The sequence below is a fragment of the Lepidochelys olivacea genome (genome assembly GCF_965140295.1).
Source record: "Lepidochelys olivacea isolate rLepOli2 genome assembly, chromosome: 1".
Lineage (NCBI taxonomy): Eukaryota > Metazoa > Chordata > Testudines > Cheloniidae > Lepidochelys > Lepidochelys olivacea.
In genome coordinates this window covers 186,622,574-186,647,015 of record NC_140411.1, presented here as the reverse complement: position 1 = coordinate 186,647,015, position 24,442 = coordinate 186,622,574, and the positions used below count along the sequence as shown (strand labels likewise).

The following is a 24,442-nucleotide window of genomic DNA, read 5'->3' as shown; positions in this document are numbered from 1 at the left end:
TGTGGGGGGAGATGGGCCTGGCTGCTGGGGGAGTGTACCAGGGTACTGAGGTGAAGCAGGGCTGGGGAAGGCCAGAGGAGCTGGGAGGCTCCAGACTGGAAAAGCCCCAGGCTGCAGGCCTGGCAGATGGCCTAAGACAGGGTACTGGAGTTACAACAGGGCAGCTCACGGGTAGGCAGAGGCAGCAGGTCCAAACCCTCCTTGCCTGTGATGATTGGCTGATACACTGCAATCCGCCCCAGTGTGCAGGGGCTCAGTGGTGACTGGCAGTAGCCAAAGACTGAGGCAAGGTGGGGATACTGGGTGGGGGTTCTCTGAGGAGGGGAGACCCAGAGACTGTGGAGGTACTGCCAGAGGGCAGCACCAGGGTCTGGGAGGGACACAGGGGCCAGCGGCAAGTGGGACACTGGCCTGCAGAGGGCGCTCTGGAGGCTGGAAGAGCTAATTCCCTGAGAGACCAGCAGGAGGCGCCACAGGGGTGAGTCCCGCACCGTGACAGAAAGATAAAGCAAGATGAAGCCAAAATAACTGATTTTCCCAGCGTGAGAGAGACATGGTTTCTAGACCACCTTCATCTTTCCAGAGCAGTATATCAACCTCTTCCTGTGCCCACAGCCCTGTTGCCTCAGCAAAACAGCCAGATTTATCACCCAGACCCTCATCACAGTACCTGACAATGTAAGCCATAGGACTGACAGATTTAGAAAGGTCCTGTTCAGTCCCCTCAGCCTGTAGTCTGGGACTGTGCCGCTGTGCACCCCTGACTCTCGCCCCTGCTTGCTGGGAGCTGATCAAAAAAACTAAGCAACAAGCTACAAGCCAAAAACTACCTAACAAGTAACTCACAAGCCAATTAAGCCAAAAACAAGCCCAATTTCTATGTTTTTTTGCAGGTTTGACATGTCTGCTCCTGTCGCAGGTGAGCAACTTTTATTTTCTACTTCTACCAGCTTGTGTTGTGACTTGAGTACTAAGTAGGGTGCTAATCAAGATTAGTATTTAAAAAAGAAAAAGAAGATAGTGAATCTAATGCTTATGAAAATTGTGGTATTGACAATCCTGAAGAATTAAGTGCTTTCTTTATACAGAGAAGAGTTGCAGCATAAATTCTGGCTATGCAAGCTTCTTTACTCCTCCCTATCAATCGGCTTCAGATCTCCAGGGCTGTAGTGAGATGTTAATTCAGGCTCCATGCTCAGGTTCATGAGAGCATATCTTTGCCTGTTAGGCCTTAGTTTTCATACTGATGCATGTTAAAACAAAAGCCCAAATGATCACTTGGTACCACCATACTCTATGTATTGTAATCTGTAAAGAGCTATGAATGTCCTTTTGGGATATGAGATGATAAATGAGCAAGTTATTATCAACATAAACTGTCAGAACTCTTGACTAATTTTCTCATGGCTCTTTCATGTGTACATTTTAAAATGACCACTACAACGGCCTTACAAAAACATTTATTTTAAAAAGAATTTTCATCTTTCTTCATGTCTCTTACAGTGTGAAAGGAAAAACAAGGGAAAGGATTTTTACACACTGCTCCTAATTTTTGGGCTTGTCAACAGATGTATTTTATTTTTGTTTCCATGACTTCTAAATAAGAGCTAATTTGAGGAGACTAACGGTTGGTTGGAATGTGATTGTGTACACTTCTTTGGAGAGCGTGTATGTGTAGTACAGATTTTTTTGTACTGGGCAATAAAATGAAAATGGTTATCCACATTTACGGCCAGACTCTGCTCACACAGTACACCTCATGCCACAAGTAGTTCCACTGATTTCAGAGGTAAAGTATTATTTAACATGATTAAAGGGATCAAAATATCATCCTTAATTAAGAACACCTGACACATTCAGGGACTACAAAAGTCACTTGACAATCTCATAATTTGCAGTGCTTCCTATAATATACCCTTATTTGTTTCCCCTCATTTCATTTCACGTCTGTGTATACTTTAGGTGGCAGAAGATCTTCTTGGTTTGGGCCAGAATCTGATGATCACTTTAGATAAGCTATTACCAGCTGGACAGTGGGGTGGGAGGAGGTATTTTTTCATGATCTCTGTGTATATATAAAGTCTACTGCAGTTTCCACGGCATGCATCTGATGAAGTGAGCTGTAGCTCACGAAAGCTCATGCTCAAATAAATTGGTTAGTCTCTAAGGTGCCACAAGTACTCCTTTTCTTTTTGCGAATACAGACTAACACGGCTGTTACTCTGAAACCTCCCTTTACTCAGTCTCACGAGATAGAAAATTGAGAGGAAGGATGGTCCAGTGTGTAGGGTGATAGCATATGTTCCCTCTAATTTTTGACAGGCCGTTCACACAAAAAATGTCTTCTGTGCAAATTGTTGTGCTTCTGTGCAAATTTTTGTGCGCGTGTGCGCAGGGTTTAGGATCTGTGTGTGCGTCCGCACACACGCACAGCTTAGAGGGAACAGTGGACTGGTAGCCTGGGACTAGGCACTCTATGGTCAATTCCCTGCTCTGACACTGCTTCCTGTGTGACCTGGACAGTCTGAGTCTCTCTGTGCCTCACCTCCCATGTTGTAAAATGGGGATAATAACACTTCCCTACCTAACAAGTTCCAATGCATTAACGATTGTGAGGTGCTCCGGTTCTGTGGTGATGGGGGCCAGATAAGTAGCTAATCTTCCTCCTGTGGCAGGAGCCCCATTACTCACAATGTAGTAATACCTGGCAAACAAAGGACTATACTATTCAATGTGATAAAAGGGGCAGAATCTGCCCCTTCATTTTTAAAGGAATAACTTTCTGAACTAAATAGTGCTCCACTGCTCCTCCAAGCTCCAGCAGCAGCTGCTGCTCTTCCCACCGCCTGGTGGCAGAGGCTGGTTACTGCAGGTAACCAGACTTTAGGTGGTTGGTCAACAGTGCTGACCAGGCACTATCAGGTTCCCTTTTTGACCGGACAGCTGGCAACTCTAGTTTGGGTGCATGTCCTCAAACAATCAGACTGTTACAGGAGGCTTTTGGTATAGGTGTAATTTCTTAAGGAAGAAGAGGAGGGCTGTATTTCATTAAGAAGCCAAGTAAAGAGAGAGAGAGAGAGAGAGTGTGTGTGTAAGGAGTGGCTGTGAATAATATGCATTCACTGGAGAATCCAATCCATAGCTGGAGAAACAGGCCTGATTTTCAGTTACTCTGGTCCTGCGCTTGGGGACAGAAGCCCCATCCTGGAGCCTGCTCAGTCCTGGTGTAAAGTTAAAGAGGCTGTAGAGGCACTCTTATTCAAGGCCTGCTTCCCGCGACCCCTTGAGAAACAGATAGTAGCCATAGTGCAGTGCACTCCAATCTCATCCACTGGGGTCTGGAAGCAGTGCTGGAGCCTTGGTGCCAGTCCTACACCAGCTGGGAGGCCCTCTGTGCAGGGGGTTATTTTCAGGGATCTGTTTCTGGCCTCTCCTGCCACAGAGTAGTACACAGGCTTAGCATAACTGAGAGTCAAGGTGTATGGGGTGGGAGAAATTCTTATTGAAGGATCTCACTTCCTATGAGAAGCTAAACAACCTGCATGATTTCAGCCCAGGCCTGGAACCAAGACCCTGACTACACCTCTGGTGTTGGGAAAGTCTTCTAACCCCATCAGCCTGCCTTTCTCCATCTATAAAATGGGTGCAAAAGTATGTATTTCATAGTGTTGTTGATTATTTACATAATCATATTTTGAAGATATACATTACTATAAGTTCTAAGCATCGTTCATCTCTTTTTACACCACTCCCGTTCTGTGTGGGCTAACACTGGGAGGGTATTGTAGATAATGTGCAGCTCCTCTTATTAATAACTTAATAATAATAATAATAGATGATGGTAAATAGTTAAGAAGGATTGTTAGAGTAACTCTTCCCCTGCCAGACATACAAACTTCTCCAGAAGATGAGTAAACATGTAATAGCTAAACAGAAAACTGAACTCAGGAGATTACAAGAAACAGTTTTCATATAAACTGAAAGAAGGGTAACAATCATGACTATTGTGATGAAATCTAGAGTGGCAGTAAATGATGCTATTTATTATCCAGCTACTCTACTGCGTATGTTTGCTGAAAGCACAAATAAGAGGACATTTTGTTATGGGTAGTTAAGTGCATTTATAAACCTGCACTTTCCAGCAGCAAAACAACTTTCTTTACCTGCAGCATGTATAATCTGAAATGGAGAGTGGTACTTGATTTTAAAAATACTGCAGTGCTACCTGCAGTAAATATTTTCCATTCCTTAGGCCACTAGAAACTTCCCATCTATATAAGCTGGTCCATTCGGCAAAAGTTCTGCCATGTTCACTAATGACACCCCGAAAATACAATGAGCACTTCTAGCTAAATTTATACAGAAACCACTTGCAACAAGTGGAGAAAGAGAACAAAGAAAATGAATGTTTGTTTAAATGTTCACCAGGCAATTGCTTTTTTGCATAAAGAATGCTCTAAAGCAACCTAATTGGGAAAGGCCACACCTGTCACATCTGGCTATGATATTGTGTGATTGTGGTACTAATTTAGAGATAAAGTAGGAACACAAAAATGTTGCTATTTTTCTGCACACTGGGAGATGCAAATGCTAGATGGCAGCAAGCATCAGTGAAGCCACTAGTTATCAATTAAGGAAACCCAGGAACCATTTATATTCAAAAACAGAAAGGGCCAGAATCTGATACCTTACTTACATTGAGTAGTTTCTTACTCTCTGAGCAGCTTCATAGTCACCAGTGGGACTAATTGCAGGATAAAGTGTTACTCAATATTATAAGGGCATCAGAATGTAGTCCACAGAACATTTAAGACCATATCTTCCCAGGCTTTTCAATCATGTTTTCAACACAACTGAACTATCAGATCATGTTAGCAACCAATGTAGCAACAGTTGGATCCAGGCCTCATGTGCTCCGAGTTCACACTCCATAGGCATAGACAACTTTTTTTATTTTTGGAGAAAGGGGTGAAAAAGGGGACTAGAGTTTTGTCTATGTCCATGCACTCATTGTAGCCATGGAGTTGGAAGATAGGTGGCTATAAGTCCCCTTTCTGCACCTGTGATCCCAGGTCAGTCAGGGACCAAAACAGCCCTTAGTCTTTCTTGGAACAGCCCTGAAGATGTTCTAAGTTAGGATAGCTGCAGATCTAATGGAGCACTATGCACTACTCCAACAGGCTCCCATGTGGCAGGGGGAGGGCAGGAGATATAGAACCAGCTACACCAGGTTCGCACCACTTGAGGATTCCCCTGTCAGATGAAATTCTCAGCCTCCCCTTTAGTGCAGCTCTTCAGTTACTTTGCATGACATCACCATCCAAAGCAGATGCAAGAGGGCCCAAAGATTCAGCCCATTGAGATTAAAGCATGTCTAATACACTAATATGAAAAAGATCTGCTGAAAAAAATCCAGTATAGATGGGTGGGCTTTGGAGTCAGATTCCACCTAGAAATTTATGTGCACAGCTCCCATTAAAGTCACTGAAAATTATTCACATCTCAGGGAGGAATTTGGACCTTTGACACAATTCCTTTTTTTCTTTGGGAGCCGAACATTTTCAGTGGTAATAGAGAATATTATAGCCAGGATAAATATAATGCAGTTGGGCACTAAAATGAGTAACAGTCCCTGCTCAGTTTGCTGAAGGTTGGCAGATGTGACAGTTTCTTGTGGCTTGAAGAAAGAAAGCTATTTACTGCAAGTAGCACTGCAGCCTTGCTTGTATCTCAAAAAGCAACCACCCTATAAAGGGGATTGATATTCATATGTGGGCAAGATCATCAGATGGTATGTATCAACATAGGTGCCACAATACATCGAGCCCACAGTCTGGCTGTAGTTTGGATGTTTTGTTGTCTTTGGAATTAAGTGTAAATAATATTTCATTAGCTTCTCTGTATGTCATATGCTTCACTATTAAAGGTGCTAAATTCCTGCCAGTCTCTGTCTGCAGGTTTTTGTCATTTCTAATTTTAAAAAGAATAAATAAAATTACTTGCCTTTCCATGAAGGACCTTTTTAACTGAACTAAATTTTATAATACCAGAATACACAAATGCACATGAAAGTAATTTCAGTTTGCAGTAATCATAAATTGTTACCATCTGATGGCTGTTTGGCCTATGCAGAATTAGCTGTTTGGTCTCTGGCCCTTTTGCAACGGACTCATGTTTACATCACAACAGGCACTAACAGGCCTCCTTACTGGTAATCTCAGCAAAGAGACAAAGGATTGAATGGAGACAGAAATGAGCTACCCTCTCACTTACAGGGTTTGATCCAGTGCCCATGGAATTCAATGGAAAGGCTTCTGTTGATTACACTGTATTGGATCATTTCCATAGTCCCTCGAGGTGCGGGTTGACAGACTGTAGTGAGCATTTTAGGGAAGCTTCCATCACCAATGCCTATGATGCATCTCTTTTGTGGATTAACAGAAGACTTTGATGATTCATCAATCCCAAGCATTACATTCAGTGAATGTTTGCATAGGTACTTATATCCCCTCTTCCTCCATTGTAATAGTAGCAGAGTGCCTCACAAATGTTAATGAATTCATTTTTTTCCCCCAACAATCCTGTGAGGTAGAGAAATTCCTAAAATGGAGAACTGAGATATGAAGAAATTAACTTACGGCTTGCATACGGACATAGGGAAAGTTTATAGTGGAGGTAAGATTTGAACCTGGATCTGTCTGGGTCCTGGTGCAGTGCCTTAATCACAAAACCATACTTCCCCACTCTATAATGGAATTTGATTGGTGTTAGGTGCCTAGGCACCCTTTGAAAATCCCACTGGGTGCTTAGTTGCATCTTTAGGCAAAGAAGAAGAGAGAGCATTTTTCAATGAAAACAAACAAACAACAACCTTCAACCAGCTCTAACTGTGGCTAATTAATTTTTTTTCCTTTGGGCATCAACCAGAGATGTTCAACTTCATATCCCCTCCTGAAACCTCTTATGAGGTGCAGTTGCCACAGAATGACTGCTGCATTCCACTCCAGGGGTGACAGTACTTCAGTGATGGGTGCATGAGCTCGATGTATGCACCTGGTGGGCAAAGTGCTTTGGGTTCCTTTGGGATAAAAGGGACTATGTAAATGAAAAGTGGTGGTGTGAATTTATTTGATACTCTATTTCCCTTCTCTCCTTTTATGTAAGGACAGTTATCCTTTCCTTGTTTTCATTTTCTTCCGACATTGCATTTATTCTGATCTGCTGTCCTCATTTACTGAAAATGAAGAATGCTTTAAAATAACTGCTTGTTTACATTTTTTACTCAGAGTATAAAACTGTTGGTGTCATCGCTGATTATTAAGTATTTATAGAATGCCAGCGGAAAGCTGAACCCAAGGAAGAGGTGGGGAAAAGATGCTTGCTGGTTGGTGTTGTTTTTAATTTCTGTGGAATTGTTATGGTACTCTACTATATCTCCCCAGGAAGATAGTTGCAATGAGACAAACACTATTTAATTATATATGAAATATATTAAAATATTTGAAATATTAGTAACTACCTTCAAACAGTTATTTAGACACCTAAATAAGTGGTCTTGTCCTTAGAAATGCTAAGCACCCACACCTCCCAGTGGGAGAGACTCTTTTCAAAGCCTCTGTGTGGGACTTTGTCAAAGACTTTTGGAAAGTCCAAACAAACTATGCCAACTGTTTCTCATTTTTCTGCTATTTTCTTGTAGCCATCAAAGAATTGCAGTAGATGAAAGACCTGATTTTCCTTTATGTAAGCTATGCAGATTTGTCCTATCACATTGTCTTAAACTGGTTGAAACAACATTTAAACATTATATCTGGTACCGAAGCAGGGCTTTCAGGTTTGTGTTTCCTAGGGTTGCCCTTAGCTGACTTTAATGAAGTTACACTGGGAATGAATCTGCCCTGTTGAATTTAGAAAACTAGAAGGTAGGATAAAGATCAATCAACATCACTGATGGGTTGTCATTTAAATCCTTTTCTATGTTAAAGAAGTTAATACTGGTGTAAAACCAGTGCATATCCCCATTTGATTTGATACACTGTATCATGGCTAAATTATTTTCATTAATGGTTTGATGCTGCTGATAGACATGATTCATCATGTCAAACATCTGCCTGCTAATGAAGCATCATGTCACTGTTTTTCACCTTAAAAGAACCTCATGGAACTGAAATGATTCTGTCAAAAACAATATGGAATATGCAATAACTGAATATTTGAGCATTTTGGCATCTTGCAAAATAGTACATGTGTTTTACTTTCTTCTGTAAGCCTCCTGCATGCACTACATTTAGAAATCATTAAATTACTGTACTAGGCTGAAATATATCTTCCCTTGGTATAGTAAATTATATCATATTTTTTATTTTGGTCCAGTTCTGCTTTGAGAACCGGAATATCTTCTTCACAAACCTAGCAATCTATAGACACTGTATAAATACCACCATCCTCCTTAAGATATAATGTAGATAAGTACTATTCGCTCTCACTTTATCTGAAAGGTGAGGAGCTGCATTCTGCCTTAGCTGAAGCTTCTGATTAGTCTTCAAGGTTAGCACTCAGCAGAGCCCCTTTAATGAGATGTAGAAATTGTGAAAACTACTGTGGAGGGGGGAAAATTAAGTTTTATGACCAACAAATGAACTATTTAAAAATATATATAACTCCCTCAAGTCTGTAGGTCACTCCTGTCCAAAATAAAAGTCAAATCTCATTTGAGAAAATTTCCATATCTGTGAACCAGAATCTGAATATGGTGACCCCAGTCCTGCAAACACTTTTATGCACCTTCTAACCTTTGTCCATGTTAACAGTCCCATTGCAGTCAAGTGATAAGAACCGAATGGGACTACTCACATGCATAAATGTAAGCACATATGTAAGTGTTTGCAGCATCTGGGATGTTATCATTAGCAGGCGCAGCAAAGAACAATAACTCAGTGCATCTCAGTCACGCCTTACCTTGTTCTCTGTCTGGCAGATACATCTATGGCCTGACAACTCCTGTTCAGTTGGTGGGAGTCTCACTCATTGTAGATTCATTTTCAGTCAGTTTAGAGTTTCTCCTTCTAGGCACGAAGGATTCGAGAGTGTTATATTGAGACATTTTTAAAAAATCAAACCCCTGCCCCCCCAACCTCGCTCACTATAAATTATTCCAATGCTTCTGGAGGAGCCTTGGTATACATGACTATGAAACTAAAAGAAACCCTTCAAAGTAGCCCCTCTTCTGCCCTCCTCCTCCCAACCAAAGAATAACAAGTGCAATTAGAAGAAAGGTTCATATAAAAAGAAAATGCAGTAGAAAACAACTAATCTACAATGAAACCTAGACTAAGGGACACATTCATCTGGCTACCTTATGCCTCACACTACTTTAAAGTGTTCTAAAGGCTTCTAGTGCAATTTAGCTTCACTTATGTAAAGATAGCGTGTCCCACTTCTACTAGGTAACCAATTTTTGATGGACCACCAAGGTGGTGAATTATGAGGTTTCTCTTCACTTGTGCAGACAGAGAAGCAATGCTCTCATCTGAACTGGCTGCCAGTGGGACCAGAGGGAAACGAGCTGATTGCAGGATGGAGCCCAAACTTTTCAGGGGAGGCAGGGTAAAAATACTTTGCTAAGGTACTACATCTTTGAACCTCCCTTTAAGAAATCACGTTCAGGCCAAAGGCAGACAGCACCTGACTACCAAGGTGTAGCCCCACTGCTAGCGTCTCCCTGCACACAGCGGGCAAGACTCCTGTCAGCTAGCTCCAATCCTCCTCCAGGTGCCACTGCCATCCTCTGGCGGCGTCTCTTAGGCTTCAGCGGCTGCAAGAGGACCCAGCGCCTCCCAGGACCACAAACTGAAGAGGGGGCCGGTCACCCTTTCCGAGGACACGCCCCCTTTCTGGTCCACTCAGCTTCCGGCCCCGCTGTCCAGAAGCAAACTTGGCTCCAACCCGGAGGCAGCGGGGCGGAGTTTCGGGACTTTGGTTCCTTCTCCCCCCTCCTGCGCTGGGCGCTGGCCATTGGCAGACCCCGGGGCTGCTCATTGTGTGTATGGTAATAAGCGGCTGCGGCGCTGTGCCCCGCTCCGGCTCCCCGGGGCTGCGCCGCCGCTGCCCTCGCCGTTCTGCGCCCAGCGCCGCCGCTGCCCCAGCTGCCCCGCCGCCGGGCTCCTGTATAAGGGTCGGAGCGGGACCCAGGGGGCTGCTGAAGATGAGGGCTCCGCCGCCTCCGTCCTCTCTGCAGAGCTCCGCGCTTCTGGCCGGCCGCCTGCCCGGGGAGAGCCCAGCCCAGCGCCCAGCAGCCGCGGCAGGGGGCCGCGCAGGGCAGCGGCGCAGGGAGTAGCTGCAGAGCGCTGGCGGCTCCCCTGCCCCCGCGGCCGCTGCCATGAGCTGCTCCGACGTGGTGCTGCACCATTCCCCGGCGGCGTGTGGGGCGCCCCAGTATCTGCCAAGCCCGGGGGCGGCAGCCGCGTATTGCCCCCTTCCTGCGCCCAGCCAGCAGGTGAGCCGCCGCTCTCCGCGGGGGGCTCGGGCCGAGCGAAGCGGGGAGGAGCGCTGGCCCGGGCGTGGGTCGGGAGGGGCAGGGTGGGACTCCCTCGGGCCAGAGGAGCCGGAGCCGGGGTGCTGCGGGATCTCTCCATCGGAGCGGCAGCGCTGGGGGGAATCCAGCCAAAGGGGGCACCCTCTGGGCGGGCACGGTCAGGGCGCCTCGCTCGGGGACTTCCCTGCGGAGCCCCACCTGTCTGGAGGGGCCGAGGCAGAGCGGCGCGCCTGCAGCCGTGTGTGTGGACCATGCAGCGGGGCTGTCTCGGTGCACGGGGTGTTGGTGCGTGGAGGGAGTCTCCCTGCACCGCCCGTGCCTGTGTCCCGGCCGGGGCTGGTCGGCTCGTGAGTGGCACCGCCGCGTAGCTGCCGGGCTGTTCTCTGCGGTCCCGTGGGGACCGGCTCGCATCGCTGCGCCCCCACTCCCTGTGTTATTCCTCTGTCCCTAGCGCGGGGGCACCTTGCAAAGGACCAGGGAGCGCGGCTGGGCTGGGCTGACTCTGGGATGGGGGCTGCGAGATGAGCGAGCGGGGTCTGCCATCCCCGCGGCGGGCAGCTCTCCAAGCCCCGGGGGCTGGCAGTGGGGGGCGCTTTCCCACGTCCTGCTGTCAGTTCACTGAGGGGAAGTTGCCAACCTGCGATGACAGCCAGGAGGGAGGAAGCGGCAGGCGTCAGGCTCCTGGGGTGAGTTTCCCTCGGATCCCGGGGCTTGGGCTTGGGCTGAGTCCGAGGGGACGGAGGCAGGGCGTGTCGGTTGCCTTCGGAACCGAGACCTTGTGCTGATAGTGGACACATCGGGCAATCTGGAAAGGAAAGGGAATCGCTCCGGGTTGGTGAGAGAATCTCCGCAGGCTGCCCTGGCTTTGAGAGCAGGAGTGAGTTAGCTGGCAGGTTTTCACCAGGCTCGGGGAATGTACTTGGCACTCCTAGATATCAACGTGTGAAATATACATGACAAGCAAGCGGAGACGTTTAAGTCTCTCTTCAGAATATCTCGGGTGTAACATTGAGGGGAGGGGAGGTGAAGTAGGTGCTTAATTTGTAACGAAAGAGGTGCCTGGGCTCAAGCTAAACACATTTCTTTTTTTTTTTTTTACTTTCGTAATTGAGGGAGCAAGCCCAGAGGTGTCGGGGCTCAGCCCTGGCAAATCCTGACAAAAATTAAGCCCTGGGCAGGTGTGTTTCAAAGAGACATCTTTTAGGAACTAGTGAGGCGGGTTTTTTTTAAGCCTAGAAAGTTATGTCTCATTTTAAAGGTGGGAGGAAGCCAATCTTTACCCCCTGTTCTCGTTTCCAGGCACACCCTAGTAAGCCCCATCCCACATAAGGTCTGCTGCTTTAGAGTATTTTGTGTTTTAATGTTAATGGTTACTTGTATTTGATAGTTGTCAAATCTACACTGTGATTACAAAAATCACTATCTGTACTGAGGCACCTGATGCAGATACATAGCTGAAGATGTTTTAGGGATAGGACAGACTACTTCATATGAAGCATCCTGTTTTCTGAATCTGTGTTTTGCTTACAAAAAGGCATGTAATTTTATGCCCACCTAGCTTTACTTTCCAGTGCAGCTTTCAACTGGTGTAGCTGTTAAAGTCCATAAAATGTTAGTGGGGACAAGGGGAATTTTTGAACAAAACCTTGCTCTTTTGGAATATCAGCTAATTTTACACTTGAACTTGGTGATCTGAATCAGGAAATTCTTATCAGGCTGACAGCATTTTTAGACTATGCAGTGCGTGGGTGAAGTGGGACTAATATTGACTTGGCCCTAACGTAGTCATCTGAGAATACATTTTTTGGTTGTTGCTGCATTCCATAAGGTTTTATCATTATTATCCATGAAGATTGTTTTCTCCATACATGGGAAGTGACCCCTAATATCAACTTGCCTGGGAGACACAAATATGGACAAAAACATTAAAATTCCTACTGAATGTTATTGTTTCCTTTTTATTGTTGTGTGTGTGAGAGAGAGTTTTTGCAGAAATTATACGAAAGCTGACTTTTCCAGGTTGCTCATGTTGTTCATGGGCAATAGGAAAGTTTGGTGTTTTTATCCATTGCAACATGCTTTCAAATTGATTTTTCAGATCTAGGTCAGAGCTTGCAGAATGGAAGGATCTAACTTGTCTGGGAATTGTAGTTTTAAAATTTTTTCTTGGTGTCTATAAGCATACTTGTTAACTTTAAAAATATGTACTGAAAATAAAAATGCTCCATTTGACTGGAAGACCTAAAAGCTTAAAATTAGGGTTGAAAATGAGGTTTTAGGTTTTGTCTGATTTGGTTACATTGTTCTTAGGCTTTTGCTATAATGTGCACAGTACTTTTTGTAAGGAAATACATTAAACAGTCATTAGCTTTAACTAAACTACAGTTTGATGTAGCTGTACCTGCTGCTTCACACTTTAGGTTGTGATTGTCTTCAAATGATAGAAAAATGAGCTTGCATTATGCATTTAAGGATATCAGAGGTTTTAAATATGAACATGATGTTTGCTCATCCACTATAAGTTCCACCAAGTATAAAATGTCCCAGAAGCACCACAATGAAAGCTTAGTTGCTAGTAATCTTATTTTATTAATAAAGAGAATTGTTGTTGGGTCAACTTTTTTTTACTGCTTTAACAATAAAAGGAATGGTGTTAAATATACAAGATGAGAGAACGTAGAGTTGAACCAATACAATTTATGGGTTACTGCAAATAAAAAAAATGCTGTTATTACAAAAGTTGTATCAATTATTTGTTTTTAATCAGTTCATCCCATTAAATAGTTCACACTACTTCTGTTGGAATAAGACGGTTCGTTATGAACTGTTGAAATTCAGGCGGTAGGACTAGAAAGTAGAGCAGTTCTATAGCTCACTGAACCAGGAATTTTGGATGTTCTAACAACTGTGAAGTTTGGAGCAGTTCATAAATTTACGTTGTAGTGCCCTGAAATCCAACACTTAAAAATAAAACTCAAAAACTATATAGTAGGTTTCTCTTCTATCTGTGCAATCACAGTGAAACAAATTGTTGTTCAGACAGTAATCCATACTGCACAAAACAGACAGGTTTCTTCAAAATCAGATTGCCAGGGATATTCACCCAATCAAGCAATTTGATTGCCTGACACTCCCTAATGCTTTATAAATGTAACTATTGCTGGGATTTTATTCCTCTTTTTGTGATCACCTTGTAATGCTCGTCTAAGTGCTTGGTAATATTTTAAATATTTTAAGAAATATTTTAAAGAATTTTCTTCTTTACCAGAATTAAGAGTATTTTTTTGGAAAAGTGCGTTAATGGGACATCTTAAAAACAAAACTCTGTATCAGAGCTAACGAGGTGGAGGGAGCTTATACTTGACATTTCCAAGAATTCGACCTACCTTTTCCAATGTCATTACACAACTGTTGTTGTGTTTTGTACTCAATTTGGAAAAAAAAAATCAATTTTATGATAAAGAAGAGTAATCTGTAGTGGATTCCTTTTGGCCTTGGAGTTTCAGATTCTTTGTAGGGATTTGGTGGTGTGTTCCTTTCGCTGAAGTTTAGGCCTCTTGAAGGATTTTTTGGGGAATAAAATCTGTGTTGCATACAAAAGTTTCTATACTTGTTTTTGCTATCTGGGTTGCATCTTTTAATAGATCTAGCTAGTTCCTCAGCTAGAGGAACTAATCTGTTGTACACAAGATGAAGATTTAACCCATAATAACTATTTGGAAAGATAATCCTCACTTATTTTTATTGATATTGTATAGGTGTGTTGGCAAGTGTGCTTTTGGCATGCAACTAACTGTTGTCACATCAGCCCTATTAGCTGTGAAAGGATTTTGAAGGTAATTTTTAAAAAAGGGGGTGAGAATGCAATGGCATCGTCTTTTATAGTAATCACATGATTCAGAATTATGGAATATCAAGTACTTGTTGCATGCAGAAGTGAAGTCTTGGGTAGATTTTTTTTTTTTTTTTTAAAGTAAACGATTCATCACTCCTTTAAGAGTAATCCCTCTGCCCCTTTATTTCTATATCTGTAATTCTGCATGACCTAAAATCAATGCAGAATTTCTAGAGCCTTGGCTTTTCACAATTCTGTAGCCAAAAAAATCCCTTGATTGCAAACTAATTTAGCATGGGATTTTAAAAAGAGTTTAAGGGGATTAGAACCCAACAGCCATTAACATTCAATGGGAGTTGGGTCCTAACACCCTTGGGTTTTATTTTTTTAATTTTACCTAGATCTGTAGGAATGCTGAAGTCCAGGGCATCCGTCCAAGAAAATAGATGGGGTATGCATGTGTGCACGTACGCACACACAAAGTGCCAGGTTGGACAAGTGAAAGTGAGGTGCGACCCTGGATTAAGCATCCGCGTGCATATTGAGTTTTCCTTTTTTCCTCTTGCCAAAGTACCAAAGAGTTGAAAAGTACACTGTACCTGTATATGTGTGATAGTGTTATATGAGGGATATACTGCTCCTATTGATGTGCAGTCAGGACCCATGCTTATAGAATTCCACAATATTCAAGATATTAAAATCTGTCTTCTCATTTTTATCAAAATGCTTCCTCAGGACCTGATTCAAGTCCAATGGGAGCCTTTCCATTAACTTCATTGGGCTTTTGATCAAGCCCATAAGGGTCATCTTTAAAAGCATCCGTCAAGTTCACATTATACATATAGTTGGCCAAATCCTGCCATAATTTACACCCAATGCAATCCCATTAACATCAGTATATATGGGCTGGCATGCTGTATTCCTGCTATTGTTGCTAGTATGAGTTTCTTCCCAGGTCTACTCAGTATAAATAATTATACTTTTCAAGTATATGCCCCGTCTTATTCTCATCCTCTGAATTGGTGGTTTCTTTCTCTTCCACTTGCTTTCCTCATCAGCTGAGATTGCCAACCAGGGTGACAATAGTTGAGTGGACCATGACTGGTTTATTTGGGAGCTGGAGTGAGATCTAAATTTTGTAGCCTCTCCATTTGACATGGGCCACCAACATACGGTCAGATGATACCTACTTCCATTCATTCCATCTCAAACCAGATTTAAGATAGTGACCTAAAGAAGAGAGGCTCAGTATCCCATTCCCAATCTGCCGACCCACCCAGTGTCCCTGTGGAAACTTTATTAACGCCAAGTATATATTGTTTAATTCAGGTATCTTCCAGGGAAATAGTTTATTAAACTATATGGCCACCAGCCCAATACACTGTTTAACAAAGGGTCATTTTAACTGTGCCGGCCTCAGTTCCCTTTCCTCTGCACTGCAACTGATAATCCAAAGATTCAGGTGAAAAAATTACACTAACTTTGCTGTGCGAGCTATTCTGCATATGCTCCATCTCCTTACTTATTCATTTGTAATTATAACAATTAGCGCTTTATATTTTCAAAGCACCCTGCAAATACTAACTTGTAGCCCAGAGCTGCATTAAGGAATCTAGCTAGTTAGCTAGCGTCTGATTATTTAAGAATGTCCTCTTTTTCCCTTTTTTGTTAAATGTTTTATAATTTATGTACAGGAGCCTCTTTTACACAGAGCTGTGCCACAGTTTGCTACTAAAATTCCTTTTTGGTGGCTTCTACTAGAATGACAGGCTTTTTCTTTTGAGGGGGTTATGTGCTGTTTTCTCAGCCTTCTTGCACAAGATTTTCAATCCATTTACACCAATAGAAAGTTTAGCAATTTCAGTTTGATTTCTTGATCAGTGTATATATTTATCCAAAACTCTGAATGCTCATCCAACCTGAACCTTCATATTTTTTATGGCTCGCTTGTCCCTAATGATTTGCTATAGACTTTTTTTTTTAACTAGGCATAGTAGGATCTAAAAATCAAGAACCCTATTTTTCTCCCTGTAGGACGGGCCTGCTTGTGAACAGATGTCAAAAATGTAGGTGGCTGTACTTGTCCAAAGATCCAATGGCATATGAATATGATTTGACCCACTACCTTAAATGCCATGCTGGATTCCTTATCTATGACCTAATCTTAATAGAAGGCTGCTGCAGAGACTGAATTCCCTTATTGGCCACCCTTGTCCTGTGTGCTAAACTGAGCTTTAATTCTACCTTCTGGCACATGTAGAGACATAGGTTTCCAGAGACTATAAAACTTCAAAACAGATAGGAAGGCTTACAAGCTAGAGGTGGTAGGGAAATGGAAAGGAGGATATCATGACTAGTACATGAGCATATCGGAAATCTGCACATAATTGGAAAGTGTGTTGTGTGAGATGGGATCTGATACCTATTACTCCACATACAATGCCATACTTTTGGCTCTATCTAAAAGAGAAGACTAGCAGTCTTAGACTTTACTGATGATATTGTGCAATCTGCAGCTGCTTAAATACGTGGCAGAACTGATGGTATGACAAATGTGCAAGTGAAACTGGGTTAGCACAGACTGTGGTTACGTTATCAGCAGCTTAACCAACACAAGCAAAAATATGGGTAGGCAAACTCAGGCAATGGTCAAGAATCTTGCATATATTTCAAATAGCACTGATGCAAATATAAATGCTCACAAAGAGATCACTACTCACATCCAAAGAAGCAGCTCACCAGTAAGCTGGCAGGTAGAGAAGTTTGCAGGGGGAGAGAACAATTTGATTTCTGTTAAAGGAAATGTCCTCTGAGAAGGGAGATATGTCACCATTAAGTGATCTCATTAGAGCTTCTTATTCAATAGTATGCTGTATTTAGTGAAGAGAGGATTGACTGTAACTTGCATTTTGATTGTCAGAGCTTTCCACTTGTGGCATAAAATTGCATATGTCTTTAAAAAAAACCCAACCTGTTCAATAGTCTTTTCATAATGGTAAACAGAATCATTCATAGATCCTGAAAATTTTATTTTAACATAGAGCTCTTATTCTTTGCAAGAATCATCAATTGTGACTGTCAGTCATTTCACATTAATCTGTGCCCAAAAGCTTACACTTGTCAATAATTGGAACTACTGAATTAAAAAGAGAGGAAGAATACCAAAGATTCAGTGTTTGCTAAAACCAATCAGACAACCGCTTAGAATAACTTGTAATAGTTCCTCTCGTGGACTAGAAAGGAAGATTGAAATGGAAAATAAATCAGATTCTTTGACTGTGGTAAGCAGAACATTCCTGCACAAAGAAGCAACTCGGGAGATAAGTTTTAATTTCCTGAACTCCAGTCTCTTTATAGGAACATTGAAAGACTTCCTTCCTGACAACTAAGTCAACCCAGAGGCTATATTAAACAGTGTATGTCTACATAGAATCATAGAATATCAGGGTTGGGAGGGACCTCAGGAGGTCATCTAGTCCAGCCCCCTGCTCAAAGCAGGACCGATCCCCAATTAAATCATCCCAGCCAGGGCTTTGTCAAGCCTGACCTTAATTGTGTGCATGCATATGTATTCGTACATTTGCAGTGTAAATAAATGTGGTATATCCATGATATATATCAACTTCTACAGTGCTCTATACATACTTTATTAAGGTCTGGCATATAGCCTAGGGCAGGGGTAGTCAATTATTTTTTGTCAAAGTCCAAATTTCTTGGTCAAGGTATAGTCAAAGTCCAGACTCCAGAGAAAATAATTAAAAAAAAAACCCCATAGTGATAATAATAAGTAAATAAAAAGATTTCAGGGTCCGTTCAAAAGTATCTGGTGGTCTGGATTTGGCCTGCAGTCTCCCTCTTGACTACTCCTGGCCTAGGGTCTGATATAGACCCTAATATATCAATATCTGTTAGATATTTATAAAGCTTTCTCTCTTGGTTTAAAACAGAAACAACAATAAAAACTCGCACACTTCTGGCCTGGTTTTTAATGAGAACTGGGGTTCCTCTGCACTTCTAGAGTATGTGTAATGTTATGGCACTCTCATATATATGAAGTACAAGATAGTACTATATATTGTAAATTCTATAACCCCATATAGTGTATTAAGGCCTGATCCTTCAGTGCTTGCTTAGACAAAAATATTAACTTCATTGGAAGTCTTTCCTGAGTAAGAATTGCAAGATCAGACATTAGGAGAACATCATTTTATGAAATTTCTTTCAGGGTTTTTATTTTAAAAAACATTAACATATATTATGTTCTCATCGCCCAAAACTCCTCCATTCAAAAAAATTGCCTGACATAATTTAATACACAGTTAGCTATGTTTTCACTTTTAAAGTAAAGCAGTTCACTTTTAAAGTGAAACCATTCAGGTTTTGCTATTATATTCTGCACATTTCTTTCCTCCCCCAGTTTGTGTATATGTGGAAGGGGCTTGGTATAAAATGTGTGTTCCTCTAACCTTATGTCTAACTAGACAATATTCCACTAAGCAATTGCTCAGTGAGACTTGCTCTCTATTAGCTTGAATTGAATTTCCAAAAGTCATTTAGGATCATCTGAATGACAAATAAAATAAAGTAACCTATGGCTATTATATCTACCATAGAATTTTGTGTAACATCATCAGAATTTGAAAGATTACTTCATTGTTGCAGTGTTCAGTTAACTAAACTATTACCTTAATGATACAATCCAAGACTAGCTTCTGCAGTATGTTGACTCTATAATAAAATTGTGGTTGTCAAGCTTATAGGTTTGTTAGTTCCATTTGCAGTATTTGGATTATGATGATTGTAGTGAATTGATTTAAATAACATCATTTTCTAGTAATCACTTAAGTAATAGTTGTGTTTCTACTTTATTTCACAGTAATTAAACGCTGTCTTTTTAAATATCTCAAATGTAACTGATTCTGTAGTTTGCAAATTGCAATAGAGCTTCCGATGATATAAAATATTAAAATCAATTTACTGTGCGGTTCTGCAGAAGGAAGTTCATAAACTATCTAGAAACCAAAATTTGCTATATAAATAATACATTTGTAGGAAAAGGTAATAGCCATAACCATGAGAAGATACTGATGACGCTAAATGTTGCCAAGCAGATCATAATAAATGGGTCAAGCTCTACTTTTTAAAAGAAGCTACTGAGTACTGATGCATGTGCATTTCAGTCATGTCTGTGTTGCTGAATCTTGTCTGTTTGTAGAGTTGGTTGTTTAAATGACTGGCTGGCTGCGAGCTGTTGACACTGCAGCCTGTTGGTTGTGGTGAGCTTGCTTCCTGTGAAAACTGTTGTAAAGTGGAACATCTGAAAAATATGTTCCATGCCAAATTGATCTTCACACACATTTATTTTGACATTTTGGTTTGATTTGAGGGAGCAAAGAGTTGGGCTTGTTCACAGGCTTCTGACTTTTTTTGTTTGTTAAAGTTTCAATATTCATTGTTTGGGGGTTTGTCAATTTTTTTTTCCTTCCAGAATTATGTTTGTTTATTTCTGACTTGACTGTTTTTGCTACCCCCCCTTTTTTTTTTTTTACAAATTGTTATGTAAAAAGAAAAATGCAACACAGGCTTGAGTGAGGGAGGAAAACAGGTTTTCTCTACTATGGGTGGCAATGCTTTGTGCTATGAAACTTCTCAAGAAAGGTCAGATTCTGCCATCTTTACTCATGTGTAGTAGTACCTCACTCTGTAAGTCGTCTGTGAATTGATCTCAGGGGCCAAAAGGCTTATGAACTTTTTCACTGTCAAACATTAAAACAGTGATACATAGGTTCAGGGTTTTTTCTACAGAGGTCCTGGTTTACTCGGTTTCTTGGCAAACACCCAAAGCATTCATTCTAAAGTTGAGAGTTGATTGATCAAACAACCCCGCACCCAAGAAATCAAAACAAACTTTTATATTGAAACTGAAATTGAATGATTACACAAAACAAACGTAACAAAAACGTATTAAAGTCCTCTATGCTTTTGGAGGGAAAATATAAGCATCTCTCATTTTCATTAACGACTTTCTTTGATGAAAAGGAAGCATTAATTTTACTCTCAGTCCTGATGTGTGAAAGAGTATTCACTTCTGTTTTTAACAGTCAGACACAAGGTGGAAGAGAGACTGATGGGGGAAATACGGTTTTTGTTGATGTTTCTGAAACACTGGGAGGCTGGTCAGTTAGGAATGGATGCTTTAATCTTTCAGGTTGGCCAGGACACCTGTTGCTTGGACTCAGGCTCAGATGCCAGTCAGGGATGTCATCTGGTTGGGTCCTTTCTCCTCAGACAAGACAGGACTGGGCCGTCTCATCTTGCTGTGATAGTACATGCAGCATAGTTGATTTCAGGATTCAGTGAAAAGCTGAGAGATTGAGAGAGATCGTAGGAGGGAAAAAACATTGGGGCAGAAAGTAACACAAAAGGGAAGGGAGAGAGAACAGGATCTCATGTACCTTTGCAGTGCTGACAACTCAGTATCCTCACTGATGGACTGAGGACTGGATGTCCTTATGATATGATGACTCTCAGGACTCAGAAGTGAAAAACAGTTTCTTGAATAAGAGCAAGGCCAGATCCCTTCTTCTTGGGAAGGAAATACTTCCATCTGGTCTTGGGGTGGAGGAAGGTTAGTTGAGATGAGTTGGGATGATACAAGCTGGGAAGCCGAGTTGGGTCAAGGTGAGCTGGGATGAGATGAGGTAGATTTTGTTTTCAAAGTGTCTCTTAAGAACCCCGTAAAGGGGAAAAGTGGTGGCATAATACACCCCCTCATTATTTTGTCCACCAATTAGAGCCACACCAATATTGGTCCATTAATTTCTGGACCCGTATCATCTTGTGTATTAAGTCCAACCTCAACAGAATTCTTGAATCCTATCATTAGGCCTTTTTTTTTTTTTTGGACTTATTTGGTTTCCCTGTCTAGTTTTCTTGCACTTGTTCATAACATTCATTACTGAAAACAACTTGGCCTATTTTAACAACAAGCAACAAATATGATTGCGGGGTATGGAACAGCTTCCATATCAGGAGAGATTAATAAAACTTGGACTTTTCAGCTTGGAAAGGGAGGATAGGATAGAGGTATGTAAAATCATGACTGGTGTGGAGAAAGTAAATAAGGAAGTGTTATTTACTCTTTCTCATAACCCAAGAACTTGGGGTCCCCAGATGAAATCAATAGGTAGCAGGTTTAAAACAAACAAAAGGAAGTATTTCTTCACACAATTCACAGTCAACCTGTGGAACTCTTTACCAGAGGATGTTGTGAAGGCCAAGACTATAACAGGGTTCAAAAGAGAACTAGATACATTTATGGAGGATAGGTCCGTGAATGGCTATTAGCCAGGATGGGCAGGGATCGTTTCCCTAGCCTCTGTTTGCCAGAAGCTGGGAATGTGCGACAGGGGATGGATCACTTGATGATTACCTGTTTTGTTTATTCCTTCTGAAGCAGTTGGCATTGGCCACTGGGCTAGATGGACCTTTGGTCTGACCCAGTATGGCTGTTCTTATTTTCCACAATTATTTCCCAAGCAGGGAAAATGTTACAGGTTATTTTGACATCTTATGTACTTTCACTTACTTTTCATAGTTGAACTCACAAAGTGAATTTGTAGACCCAGTTAACAGAATATAATCCATCTCCTTTATGAACCATTTCTTCCCATAATTGGAAGTTTGCTCATAAACTCAGTTATAAACAAAATAAAACTTTAAATTTTCTTAACATTACATTAACTTAGATTGGCTTGGCAGTACTTTATCAAATATGGAAAAATCATATTGGTACAACTATTTACATTTCTGTAGTGAAATCAGAATAAATCATATATACTGCATACCTTCACCTAAGGGTAGGAACCTTGGTCTTGCATACATTAGGATAGTATAGTTTAACATGCACTGTTAAACTCATTTGTTATATTTTAAAAATCAAACACCACTGTGTTTCAGACCCTTTTACAGCTAGGGTTGCCTAAAATACAAAACCAAAACCTTAAAGCCAGGATGTAGCATACCCAAAATGTTTTGACACCTTATTAAGTTGTTGTTTGAAGGGTGATTTGAGGTTTAATTCACAACTAATGCAGTAGCAGACCTGAACTAAGCTGGCATTTTGTGAACAAGAAGGTTATTTCAGTAAAAGTCTGCATTAGCAACTTCAGCAGTTTAAAACACTTTATTTTTGCCACTTTTTGTTTCTTTTAAAAAAATTACTTTTTCATTAAACCGTTAAAATGATTACTAATTACAGAAACCATGAACTTTAAAACAAAACAAAAAAGAAACAAACGATTTGTTTAAAGATTTTTTTAAAATTAATAACTTTAAAACCATTGTCAACCCTTTTCCTTTTGTTCTTTTCTTTTTTTTTTTTTAAAGCAAAATCATTAATGGTTTGCTTTCACTATTATCTCAAACAAGCCCAACACATTTAAGAATTTTAAAGCAAACTTTGGTTTTAAACTTTGGTTAAAATTGCTTGTTTGCTAAGGTGCCAGCTTGTAAACCCTTAAAGACCCACATTGGGCACCAAAAATGGTGTATTAATTTAGATGTAATAAATGGGCCAAAACTGTTAGCATAATCCAGTCACTGTCTTACATTAAACAGTGTTAAACAAGTTCCGGGGTTTGGGAGACAGAGACCTCAGCCTGCTTACTACTGTGGGAAACTCACCATTTTAACATTTTATTAAAGATACAGGAAAGAAGGAAAAACAGTTAAAACATTTGAAATGTAAAATTTTAAGTAAGTCTTTTCATTTTAACAACATTTTTTGTTCTCTTTTGCTTCAGATGAAGAGAGTTTTAGAAGGAAAAAGCTTGTTTGATAGTTTCTTAGATGATATCAAAGATGGTAATAACTGTCCTTTTTTGGGAAAAGAGAAGAAGTTAGTTGTGATGGGCTGGAGCTGCTGTTGTTAAAGTCTGATCCTGCTTCATGTCAGGTGGTGTTTGGGGTTCAGCTGGTGCTTGTAAGGGTGATGATGTCATCTGGATCCCTCTCCCCAGCCTGGTTTGCATACGACATTTCTCAGGATCAGGATGACAAAGTTCCGGTATCCCAGGAATCGATTGAGAGGCAGCCATGATGCTGATGCCCTTTCCAGCAGCCCATGTCTGTTCTTTCCTCTTCTCCCCCTCTCCTAATTTTTTTTAAGGAAGTGTCAGGTGGACAAGACCATCCCCTCATTATTTTGTCCACCTGTTAGGCCTAGTTTCTAACACACCAATTTTGGTTCACTGATTTTTCGGACCTACATTTTCCTGTTTACCAATCATGATCTCAACACAGTCGTTGAGTTATGTCAGTAGGCCCTTTGTTTAGACTAATTTAGTGGATCTGTCTCCCTTTTGTACCTTTTCCCATCAACATTTGTTATTATAGGTTATTGTGACATATCATGAATGTTTACATACCCTCTGCCATGTACATTGGCCAAACCGGACAGTCCCTACATAAAAGAATAAATGGACACAAATCGGACATCAGGAATGGTAACATACAAAAACCAGTAGGCGAACACTTCAATCTTCCTGGACATTCTACAACAGATTTAAAAGTAGCTATACTTGAACAAAAAAACTTCAGAAACAGACTTCAAGAGAAACAGCAGAACTAACATTCATTTGCAAATTTAACACCATTAATTTGAATAGGGACTGGGAGTGGCTGGCCCATTGCAAAAGCAACTTTACCTCTCCTGGAATTGACACCTCCTCATCTATTGTTGGGAGTGGACTACGTCCACCCTGATCGAATTGGCCCTGTCAACACTGGTTCTCCACTTGTGAGGTGACTCCCTTCTCTTCATGTGTCAGTATATAATGCCTGCATCTGTAATTTTCACTCCATGCATCTGAAGAAGTGGATTTTACCCATGAAAGCTTATGCCCAAATAAATCTGTTAGTCTTTAAGGTGCAACCGGACTCCTTGTCGTTTTTGTGGATACAGACTAACACGGCTACCCCCGATACTATATACTTTTAACGACAGTTAGGTTGTTGGTCCAGTTGTTACAACAGGTTCCATTGCATCCCAGGGTGCTAGTATGTGTCAAATG

At 41.3% G+C, this 24,442-nt stretch overlaps 1 protein-coding gene across 2 annotated transcripts in view; it reads left to right on the top strand.

Annotated features, from left to right (window-relative positions):
• The first annotated feature begins 10,127 nt into the window (after window positions 1–10,127).
• VGLL3 (vestigial like family member 3) overlaps window positions 10,128–24,442 on the top strand; it is a 34,025-nt gene continuing 19,710 nt past the window's right edge. For both annotated transcript variants that reach the window (XM_084637788.1, XM_084637787.1), the window contains exon 1: window positions 10,128–10,495. In XM_084637788.1, the coding sequence (XP_084493914.1) occupies window positions 10,379–10,495 (117 nt within the window). In that variant the 5' untranslated portion in view covers window positions 10,128–10,378. The remainder of the gene's footprint in view (window positions 10,496–24,442) is intronic.